A 12,099-nucleotide genomic window follows, 5' to 3' on the forward strand; every position below is an offset into this window, starting at 1 on the left:
ATGTCTAGGTGGAAGAGTGTGGTCTAGAGCATACTTTTGTACTTATTCACAGGCTTGCTTATGATCCATCACTGTTTGCCCAGCGCCCGCGTCTGCAGTAGTTGTTTTCTTGTCTGTTTACACAGAAGCAGCTGGCTCCCCGAGCGAGGGCAGCCGGTTTTGGGTGGGTTGTCGTCCTCAGGTGCGGCCCTGAGCCAGGAGCCTGCATTGTGAAGCTGCCAGAGCCTTTGGGGAGGTGAGTGCCTGGTGGTGGCTGTGAGGAAAACTGGCTCTTGCTGTTCATAGGAACAGATTATCTTCTTTTTCTGGTTTTGAAATGCAGTTGAGGCAGGAGCAAGAATGAAGAAGCACAGGGAGAAAGCCTTCTCGAGCTGGTCCCTAACTCTGAAAACCCTCCCCTCAGCCTGAAGCCATTGTGTATCCCTCACTGCTCACTCCGGTGCCAACTGGCTGGGGGGCCTGTCCTATTGACTTAGGCTGAGTTCTGGCTTCTAGCAGCCTCCAGCAAGGTCATAAATAGTCACTTTATAAACAAAGATAGAACATTTCTAACGGATGCCTTTGGTATCTTTAATACTTTATATCCTGGAGGCTTCCGTCTTTCACAGTGCGGTTTACTGTGCTGCTGATAGACACAAATAATAAAAGTAAGAGACACTAGAGCGATGAAGAAGGGAGGATATAAGTAAGAAAAACATTACCTGGTCCAAGTCTCATAATCTTGGGGAGCAGGCCTTTGTATAAAGCTAAAATCCTATAAACAGAAGGGAAAGGGAAAGATTTTTATTTTGAAAATAAATGGGGTTGTAGCTCGGCTTTATTGAGATGCTGGTCCAACTTAAAAAGTACATGATTTGGGCTCGGCAGCGTGGCCTGGTGGCTAAGGTCCTCGCCTTGATCCCATATGGCCGCTGGTTCTAATACCGGCAGCTCCACTTCCTCTCTGTCTCTCCTCCTCTCAGTATATCTGACTTTGTAATAAAAATAAAATAAATCTTAAAAAAAAAAAGTACATGATTTGCAATTCCACATGCCGCAGACCTCACAGCATATCTGGCTGAGCATTCTCTGCAGCAACTAGATGAAGGAAAGAATTAATGAGCTCCTTATTGCCCAACCTGTGCTGACCTTGGCCGGGCAGAAGCACGACTTTTCGGTAGCAAGATGGTCTTTGCTTTTAAGACAGGTCTTACTCTCAAGACAGCTGTGCATAGAGACAAAATGACTTTTACAATTGAGTTTGAAAGATCACAAAGTCAGTTTTCCCATTAGGAAATGTGCAAATCAAGAAAAAACAGTATTACTGGTTTACTTGAGAATAAAACATTGGTGAGGAAAGGTGAAGAGACAGAAAGGCTTAAAAATCTCAGTTTATATGTAGCACACATTTTCAAAAGACAATGCTTTCTTTAAAAGATTTATTTATTTGGGTCCGGTGCGATAACTTAGTGGATAAATCCTCACCTTGCATCTGGGATCCCTTATGGGCACTGGTTTATATCCCAGTTGCGCCAATTCCCATCAAGCTCCCTGTCTGTGGCCTGGGAAAGCAGTAGAGGATGGCCCAGGGCCTTGGGACCCTGCACTCACGTGGGAGACACAGAAAAAGCTCCTGGCTCCTGGCTTTGGACCAGCTCAGCTCTGGCCGTTATGGCCACCTGGGGAGTGAATCAGTAGACAGAACGATCTTTCTCTCTGTATATCTACCCTTCCAATAAAAAAATAAATCTTTTTTAAAAAGGATGTATTTATTTGAAAGGCAGTTACACAGAGGCAGGAAGGGGGAGGGAGTAAAGAGAGAGAAAGAGAGAGGAAGAGAGAGAGAAAGTCTTTCATCTGCTGGTTCAATTTCCAAATGGCTGCAATAAAAAAAAAAAGAGCTGGGCCAGTCTAAAGCCAAGAGCTAGGACCTTCTTCCAGTTCTGCCACCTAGGTACAGGAGTCCAAGCATTCGGGCCCTCCTCTGTTGCTTTCCCAGGTGCATTAGCAGGGACTTAGATCAGAACTAAAGCAGCTGGATCTCCAACAGGCACTCATATGGAATGAGTAACGCTAGCTCTGCAGGCAGTGGTGTTACACGTTACGCCATAGCACCAGCCCCAAGTGATTTAGTTCTCTCAGAGAAGGTAACAGGTGCCATTTTGGTGAGCTTGCCAGTCAAAAGATAATTATTCGCCTGGCTATATATTAAAAGGGCATAGAATCTACAATAGCGTATTAGGCAAACTGACAAGTAAGAAGTTCATCTTGGCATTCTAAGGTAAGCATGCCACACATTGTATGACCATGCCCCACCACTTGCTCTCGATGCTGTAAGAACATTCTGCCAACAACTCACTATTGTGTGAGCTTTGCACGGCGTGTCAGCAATATTCCACGGAGTGTCTTAGAGACCCTGCTCATACCCTCAAGGCCCCAAACTTTGGAGGCCTTACTGGTTCTCATCAAAACAGAAGTATAATATGGTTTCTCAACAACACTTCAGTCTTGCACACTTATTCAAATAGAAATGCGTTACCCTTCTTCCTGATAGACTGTCGCCATTGTTTGGAAACAGGTTCTGTACTTGATCTCTCCAGGAACTGGCTGAGGCCCTTGGATCCGACTCTTGGCAACATCAAAAGGGATGTTAATGACTGAGGCTATTGTCCCTGAGAGAAGACCGATCCCAAATTTTCTCAAGAACTCCAGGGTTGGATCCTACAGGAAAAAGAATATAATAACAGTAAGGGAAGTGGAAGACTCTAAATCGGTTAAACACTATACAGCAATCCGCATCTGAGCAGAGAGCGTTGCACTCCAGGCCCCCTCCTGTTATGCCAGCGGAACACATTAGGATTTCCTAGGCTGCAGCTCGTTTTCTTGACAATCCCATTGGCTATGTTTTTACACATGGTCTAAATTGCTGAAGTACACATTTCCTCACACAGGATTTATAAACACAGTTCATAAAGACAGACTGGTATGGCATATGGGGATGATTTGTATAATTGGGCTTCACAATGTACTTAGTATTACTGTATCAAAACAGGAGAAATCCAAGCACACTATTAGCTAATTGGCCAGAATATTTTACAAATGACAGCAACTTCCACCATGAAGCCTACTAAAATGCTCATTTGTGTGTGGACCCCCAAATGTTAAATTAAATCAAGGTTACTCTCGGTCTGCTGCTATTCCCCTCCAGGTTTTTTGCATTTATTTTCACGTGTAGCTGATCCACTGTACTGAGAAGTGCTAGCTTCCTGTTATTAACAAACCAACTTGGGGCGGCTGCAGAACAGCCTGTGACGTTTGGGCATTAGAAATAGTACTAAGTCACTGGACTAATTGGCTGAAGAATTTACAACCCATTGTTCCCCAATCTCATTCCTCCTTCACGGCAAAGGAAGAAACAAGGATAAGGAGAGCAAGGGGATGAAGTTGGGGGATACAGAGTGAGAGTGAGAGAGAGAGAGAGAGAGAGAGAGAGAGAGAGAGAGAAAGGAAGGGAGAGGGGGTGAGAGATGGAGAGGAGGGCAGCGATTTCTTTCCATTGGAATCTAGTCCCAGCCCATCAGTCTGATTTGATTTTCCACCCTCCGTGCTCTGTTTCTGACATCAAAGTATTTAATTAGGTCTTCTGTGGGAGTCCCTTTCCTTCAGCCTGTTTCTGTGCTCACTAAGCTCTTATTTTGCTTTGCTGAAACGAATCTGTTAGGAAGTCCTCACTACATTTTCAGCTTCGGTGCTTGCCCCAAGAGCAGTGGGATCATGAGCACAGGTCGTTGCCTACTCTGTCCCCATGCTGTCCCCTCCCCAGCCTTCTCTTGGTCATTATTTCAGAAGGATTGTCCCTTGAGGAGTCACACAAGGTTGTTCCATGACACTATTTTACTAGTAGGAGACCAAAAGAAGGGACACATATCCTGCTTAGATACAAAAGAAAAAAAAAAATCAGATCTGAGTATTGTATGGTACTAGCTGCTATGGAAAAAGAAAACTTTTGGAAACTCTGAAATTCTCCACCATCACAGAAACTCCTATGAGGTTAAATATAAAAGCAAGGGGTTCTGTAATAATTCTTGGATCTGGGCCATACAGGTGCTGGGGAGGTTTAAAGGGATTTAAAAACCAACAGGGTGTTTCAACAGGCAAACAATGCAGTGATTGCAGCACGAGTGAGGTGTGTTTCAATCATTCTCCCTCCCCCTGTTCTTTCTCTTTTACAAGGAGAGAAAAATGCCTTTATGTTAGCCTTCTTCATTATGCCACAGAAGCACACCAGAGCTGGAAAAGATGGCAAATTCAGGACCAACTGTGGTTGCCTGATCTTGGATCAAAACCCGTGTCACACGGAGTCCAGTAGATTGAAGAAAAAAATTTCAATATGGATCTTTCCTCTGTACTGTATCACTTTCATGCAAATGATAGTAATCACTATTTCCTATAAACACGTGCAATTATTACATATTAATGAAAGGCAATAAAGGCTTGTGGAATGTAAAAACTAAAAATAATAAAAGAGATGATAAAAGTTAAAGTGTGGGCCTAGCGCGGTAGCCTCATGGCTAACGTCCTTGCCTTGCTTGCATGTGCTGGGATCCCATGTGGGTGCTGTTCCATATCCTAGCTGCTCCACTTCACTTCTCACTCCCTGCTTGTGGCCTGGGAAAGCAGTCAAGCACGGCCCGCAGCCCTGGGACCCTGCACCTGCAATGGGAGACCTGGAAGAAATTTCTGGCTCCTGGCTTTGCATCAGCTCAGCTCTGGCCTTTGGGGAGTGAACCAGCGGATACAAAACCTTTCTGCCTCTCCTTCTCTCTGTAAATCTGCCTTTAAAAATAAAAATAAATAAATCTTTATGAAAAAAAAGTGCTATGAAATTTGTTTAAGTCTGGTAAAAAAAAAAAAAAAGATTCGCCCATAGGTAATTTTCTAGACAGAAAGGTGCTTTCCACATATTCCTTTGACAAAGTCAATTTCTACACATTTGTCAGGTTTGCAAATCCTGAAAGGCAACATCACAAGACCACTTTTTCACCCGATAGGTTTATAAAATGAGGGAAGGGTAGTGCAGGATTGAAAACACTGAAGCACAAGACAGGGAGTCCTCATTTCAGAGAGGTTAAGCAATTCGCTTTAGTGAACAAATTCCCACATATACACTACTCTAGTACTTTCATACTTCAATCTTACCTGTGATCTCAGTGTTTCTGAAAGTGTGGTCCCTGGAAGCAGCACTGTGCAGGAACTTACTAGAAATCTACTGACCCTGGAGATGGAGCACAGCAGTGTGTTGAAGCACTGAATGTCTGAGAACCAGTGCTTAACTGAACTGTATGGTTCTCAAATCAAATCAAGTGTTCAGGATGGATCACACTTAAAAATGATATAAACAAGTATTTATGTTGATGCAAATGTATTCTATCATGAAAATTTCCAGCTTACACAATTTGTTCCAACTATCCCATCAGAAAGCTTGCCTTGTATCTGAAATCATTCTCCACCCCATGCCTAAATCATTTTACTTTAAACCTTTAATTACAAGGGCAAAAAGGTGTTACAACTCTCTGTGTAATTCATCAGGATTTTTTAAAGATTTATTTTTATTGGAAAATCAGATTATGCAGAGAGGAGCAGAGACAGAGAGAAAGATGTTCCATCTGCTGGTTCACTCCCCAAGCAGCTACAATGGCCTTGGCTGCACTGATCTGAAGCCAGGAGCCAAGAGCCTCCTCTGGATCTCCCACACAGGTGTAGGGTCCCAAGGCTTTCAGCTGTCCTTGACTGCCTTTCCGGGCCACAAGCAGGGAGCTAGATGGGAAGGGGGGCCACCGGGATTAGAATCCCGCCTTTATGGGATCCCAGTGTATGCAAGGCAAGGACTTCAGCTGCTAGGCTACAGTGCCAGGCCCTTCATCAGGATTTCGAAAGCATTATTGAAATAGCCCTTTTCTCTAAAATATCTATTTATAATAAGTATTATTTCCTCATTTGTAGATCTTTGTTCATTAATAGTTTTCTATTTGCTCATAAAATATGTCATATAACTAAACTGGAGCTGAATAGTTTGAAGTATCAACAGATATTGCATGTATTGACATTGCGCGATCACAATATGCAATGCAGTATTTGCAGGGTTCTTTTTGATCACTTGATCCCCTTGCACTTTGAAATTGAAGTTAACAATTCGTTTCACAAATAAAACCTGAGTCAGAGATATGATATAATGTGTCAAAGACACATGGTTAAATTGCAAGAATCTGAATTGAGCATGAACACAGGATTCTCTTACTGGAATTCTGTTTCCATCACACTGAAATTTTTGTATAACTGCACAGCTGAAAAGGCAAGCTCCTTTTCAGTGAGCTCAGTGAATTTCCCTGGATGATCATATTATTTATAGACTTTCCCTGACTTACTGAGATTACAAAAAATGTTGGCAGAATGATGTTCCATGACCTCTAAAATTTCAACAAAAGGCATGAAGCCATCAAAATGTCACATATTTATGACTCAAAACAGTAAACAACACACAACACATTTGTCACTAATTTAACTACGCAATTCAAATTATATAGCTAACAAATAAGGAGAGCATCAGTCTAAGGCAATGGTAATTAAGGAGTTAAACACACAGGCAAACTATTTTGATGAAAAGAGGCATATGCCTTCCCTGTTCCCATCCCTGGGCCCTGATGCCCTGATGCCCTGATGCCAGCTGGCTGCTGGCTTGATAAACAGAGAACCACTGCCCATCTTGCAGGCCTTTGTGATTAGAGTCTGGCATCTTTAAGACGACATTCCACACAGAGACACGGCAGAGGGCGGGGCCACAGAGGATGGGGAGGATGCTAGTGAGGACTGCGGGTGGTGAGGGAGACGTGGCAGGAAGCCTGCGAAAGGCGAGGTTGAGGGCCCGGCGGCGTGGCCTAGCGGCTGGGGTCCTTGCCTTGGACGTGCTGGGATCCCATGTGGGCGCCGGTTCTGGTCCCGGCGGCTCCGCTTCCCATCCAGCTCCCTGCTTGTGGCCTGGGAGAGCGGTCGAGGACGGCCCAGGGCTTTGGGACCCTGCACCCGGGTGGGAGACCCGGGAGAGGTTCCTGGTTCCTGGCTTCGGATCGGCGCAGCACCGGCCTTTGCGGCTCACTTGGGGAGTGAGTCATTGGACGGAGGATCTTCCTCTCTGTCTCTCCTCCTCTCTGTATATCTGACTTTGTAATAAAAATAAACCTTTAAAAAAAAAAAGAAAAGAGAGGCGAGGTTGAATAAAGTGCACCAACGAGGCTTTGCATTTAAGCAAACTCAGCCTCAATATACACATATTAAAGTATAGTTTTATAATCTTTCCTCCTCATGCCAGTCCAATCTGCAATTAAGTCACCCTTCAATTCCTCCTGCTACTACACCAAATAAGGTAGTCCTATGAGGGATCCCATGACTTGGGGAGCATCACAACAGAATCTCTTTGCTGAACTCATTTTTATCCTTCAATTCCTTCCATGTCCTTTGTAGCACATCACCATCCATGACTGAAGGGGTGACTGCAACGCAGTCCTTCATTTCCTCAAGGCTGTGAACAACAAACGAAAAGTAAACGTCCCCTTGACTTATAGACTTTGCAAGGTTTTATCTCCTTTTTGATCACCCTGCACACCTGACTCCAGTAAAGTGTTTAGAAAAAAAAAAAAGAATCTCCTGAGGTTATCCTGATTAATAAGACATAGAATGGAAGATGGATGAGAGTATGGTTGCAGGAACTCTCATCTGGCTAAACAAAGAGGCCTTCTGCCAAGGAACTGCCCATACGGCAGCCTGAAGAGCGGCTAGATGAACCTGTGTGAACATGGAGAGGGCCTTCTTCTTGGACATGCCGATGACCCAGGCAGGGATTGGGGAAGTGAAGACTTCGGATGAAACATGAACTCAGCATGGAAAGCTGTCATCACGGGCTATAGCATGAGGCTTACCCTAGAAGATGAGATTTAAGCACAAGCGAATGCAAAATTCTGAATTTAGGTGACTGTGTACAATTAAGATGAAGGAGACTTGAGTACAAGTCATGTCACATGTGGATTTTAACTGGCAAAGTTTTATACATTCCAATACCTTCACGTGAAAGCAACACACATTTTCCCCTTTATCACTTTCATCTCTTTTCAGAACAGATTTCCCCAACAGTTCATCTAAGATAGGTATGTGTTCAGATCACAGGAGGGGAAGACAGCGCATTCTGAATTGATCTGCTCAAAACTTCAGTGTGGTAGTTAGTGCTTATAAACATCAATAAATTCCCTACACCTGTAGTGGGAGAGACCGATTGTACAGAGCATTCGAAATCATGCTATTGGAAGGTGGATGCGGAACTGCAGCTACACTCTGAAAATGGAAAGATACAAGGTTTGTGTGGCTACATCTTTGAAGAGGTACACATGTGGTGTGATGATCATGAATACTGGCTCTGGCATCAGGCTCTCTGGGTTCAAATCACTGACAGCAGTTAGTAGACATGGACACTGGATTCTACTGTTCTTTGTGAAGGCATCTTCATGGTGCCCTGAAGAAGGGAGCTGTGTTATGTCACATCCATCTTTGTGTGTAAACTGGGCTTGATATAGGTGTTTAATAAATGCTTTTGCTTTCCTTTGTAAAAACATGATAAACAAAGAACCAAGGTTTCAGAAGCAAATTACAAAGCAGGTACAAATACACACACTGCTTATGCACCTGGTGGCAACCGCAAGGCAAATACTACCAGCTCATCATTGCCTTCCCACAGCTGGCAACGGTGGTCATGAAAATGATGTGGTGTGTTTAAATCATAGTTGCCTCCTGGTAACTGAACAAGGAGGCAGCTTGAATGAACAGAAGCTGTGTTTTGTGTGTGTGTGTGTGTGTGTGTGTGTGTGTAAGAAAAAATGTACATTTTAGTTAATATTAGTTTTAATGGGTTGGAGTCAGCTAGGAACAGAGTTAGCTCTCAGCATACATTTCTTCATTCTTCCTAATCTTGGCTTTCTTTTGTTTTGTTCATAAACTTTGACAAATGCATTTTTCCCCTGATGTCACGATAACGTGCTGTTTTGTCTCCAGTGAAAATATCTGCCATTGAAGTTTAATTAAAAAATCCAGTTGTTTCCACTTCACAGCTATCAGAAGAATCTATTACAGTGTTTGTTTTCTCTTCATGTGAGATAATTTGGGGAAATGCTAGCTCCTCACTCCACAGAAGGTCACTAGCTAAAATGAGATGGTTTGGCTGATAAGCATTCTTTAAGGAATGTGCAGTATTCCCAAGATCCTATCCTTGCACAGCTCTGGGCTTTGGAATGAAATCAAAGTCTTGTTAAAAGCTCCGCATCTAAATGTAGCCATTCAGAAAATAGCCATGAAAATTCGTTTGTTTCCCCTAAGCTATCTGCTCTTTAAAAGGGTTATGAAATACAAAATAATTTTAAAGGTCTTACCCATTTAACTCAAATTATGAACATATACAATGTCAAAGTGGATTATGGATGAAGCCCAATAAGTTACTGCTTGATTATTTCATACACATAAAAATATAGAACCACACATGCTTATATATTCCTAAAGTTAGATAATACCATCTTCGAGTTAAATATGTAACTCAGTATTATACAAAATGTGGAAAAGTATTTATACATTTCCTTGGGAACCCACTAGGATTTTTGTGCTTTGATGTGTTCTATCTGTTTCTAGTCTCAGTAAAGTCACTGATCCCAAGAAAAACTAACAAACCAGGTTCACAAAACAAAACTCTTAAAAGTTGAGAAGTCAGGATAAGGGCACCCTGAGATGGTTAGATACGGAGGTAAGCAGATGATTAGGAATAGGATGTCTTCGAATCAAGTGTATTTCATGAAATTCTACTACATCAAGCTTTCCATACACATTCTGTTCCACTTATGTGTTATGCTTGTCCAACATGTACCCTCGGTTAAATCACATCAAGGGATTATATCGCTCTATAAATGTCTGGTGCATTCCTGGCCAGCTAACTTCTGCAGACAACTCTTGCTTTCCCTTTCCACCATGGTTCTTTTATTAACCACCCTCATCTATTTTCATTCTCTCCAAGGTCCCCAAAGCTCTTCCCACTTCAGGACAGTCACAAATCCTGTTCTTTGTCACAGGTTACTCATCCTCTTTGCTTCCACCTGCCTAGCCCTAATCCTTGATCCCCAGCCTAAGCATCATTTTCAAGAGGCCTTCCCTACACTCTGTGCTGTTGCACCCCTGATCTAGATTAGGCTTTTTTTTTTTTTGTCTATAAATGCCCATTGCTGGATAGCTGCCTTTCATGATATTTAATTGCATTGATTCAGTTCCATGTATAATAATAGCATCTTTCTCCCTTACTAGAACACATACCCATTTAAGGTACCAGCAATGCTGATGCTTAATAGGATGGCATCCAGCACATGGTTCAGATTCACCGTGAATACATTTGCAATGAGTGATTACACTGAGATTCTAGATCTACTTGTACGTCATTTCCACACACTCGGCTGGTGCCTGGATGGAAGCTTTTGACCTGAATAAAAAAGTGCCCAAATGCCTGTCTACCTTTTCTCTGCCCTTCTCCAAACGCTGCCCTCCAACATATACACTCCAGGGAGTCTACACAAATATGCACAATGGCTTTTTTCACCATGAATTTTGTCACCTATCTTGGAATTCTAGAGATAATATATATTCCTGGTTTCCCCCCAGTGGTTACTAGAATGCAGAGTTGTTTTAATGAAACTTTAATGCTCTTCCCATTTCTAGTACCGGATGATTAGTAAGACTAATGATTGAGTAGGAGAGAATAAGAAAAATAGATGGTCATAAATTAAATCCTACTAGGATCTAATTCTGTTGAGATTCCTCTTTTCAAAACACAAACATCTCTAAGTCCTCTGGTAGAATCTAAAGGTGCATTTTTTTTCTTCAACTCTGTGTACACTTCAGGGAAGGAGACAGTTTTCAATCATGAAGCTGACACATTCCCACCTTTCTTCTGATATACTGAAACACATATGGCAACACTCTCAGACCTTTTACAGAATTTACAAAACAAAGAAAATATTAACAACCAAAAGAAAAAGAAAAACATTTGCATTTCTGAAAGGCAATTTTCAATGACTATTACCTTAGGAAAAAAAATGTTTGACTAAATGCTGTCTGCAGTAAAATGACCACAGGGACAGGCCTAAATGGTTTATTAAATAAGAAAGATTGAACACATGAAAAATTGTTCTCTCAAAAGATTTCCAACCCACACATGTAATTTATATCACGGTAACATTCAGCACAAAAGTTCTATTGTTTTTGGCAAAACAACCTGCAAACATCCTTAATTAGGATACAGACTGAAAGCCCAGTTTAATGCTATTGACAGATATCAGCTTGAAATAGCTACTTCTATTATTTTATTTATGGAAACATGAAAAGAAATACATATGGAACTAGAGGACAAAGTTATTAATGAGATGTAATATTTTAATCTTAGGATTCTTCTGTTCATGTCAATATCAGAAATCATATGCTGTGAACACTGCCAAGTTGGACAGGAATAAAAGAAATTGTTGTAGCAATGAAAGCATATTCCCTTAGATATTTGAAAACAATGTCAGCATTTCAGTTAATCAATATCTGTTTCCAGTGGGCTTCACTTTGAGAAGCGTTGGCCGCTTTCAGGGGAGTAGGGATAATTTTTTATACTGACATACTATTCCATTTACTGCAAGATGTAAATGAATGCCTCCATTAAATGAATTCCATGGTCAGACCCTAAGCAGTCTTTTCTATTGTTACCATTTATCATCATTCAGAGCAATGGATATTTCTCAAAAATAAGTCTTTAACACAGGACATCATTTTCACATGGGTAATGCAAATTTGTTCAATCCAGGACAGTTTTTTTTTTTTAAAAAAAAGATTTATTTATTTGAAAGGCAGAGTTACAGAGAGAAAAAGCGAGGGAGAGAAGAGGGAGCTTCCATTCATTGATTCGCTTCCTAGATGGCTACAGTGGATCAGACAGGAGCCAGGAGCTTGAGTCCTGTCTTTCACCTGGGTGTAGGGACCCCAAGCACTTGGGCCGCTTTCCAC

The 12,099-nt window shown here is 41.9% G+C and overlaps 1 protein-coding gene across 2 annotated transcripts in view; it reads right to left on the minus strand.

Annotated features, from left to right (window-relative positions):
- SLC25A21 (solute carrier family 25 member 21) overlaps positions 1-12,099 on the minus strand; it is a 473,857-nt gene that overhangs the window by 3,957 nt on the left and 457,801 nt on the right. For both annotated transcript variants that reach the window (XM_004584775.2, XM_058666356.1), the window contains 2 exons: positions 2,519-2,700; positions 702-754 (listed from right to left, as the gene is read on the minus strand). In XM_004584775.2, the coding sequence (XP_004584832.1) occupies positions 702-754; positions 2,519-2,700 (235 nt within the window). The remainder of the gene's footprint in view (positions 1-701; positions 755-2,518; positions 2,701-12,099) is intronic.

This window comes from Ochotona princeps, chromosome 6, assembly GCF_030435755.1.
Source record: "Ochotona princeps isolate mOchPri1 chromosome 6, mOchPri1.hap1, whole genome shotgun sequence".
NCBI lineage: Eukaryota > Metazoa > Chordata > Mammalia > Lagomorpha > Ochotonidae > Ochotona > Ochotona princeps.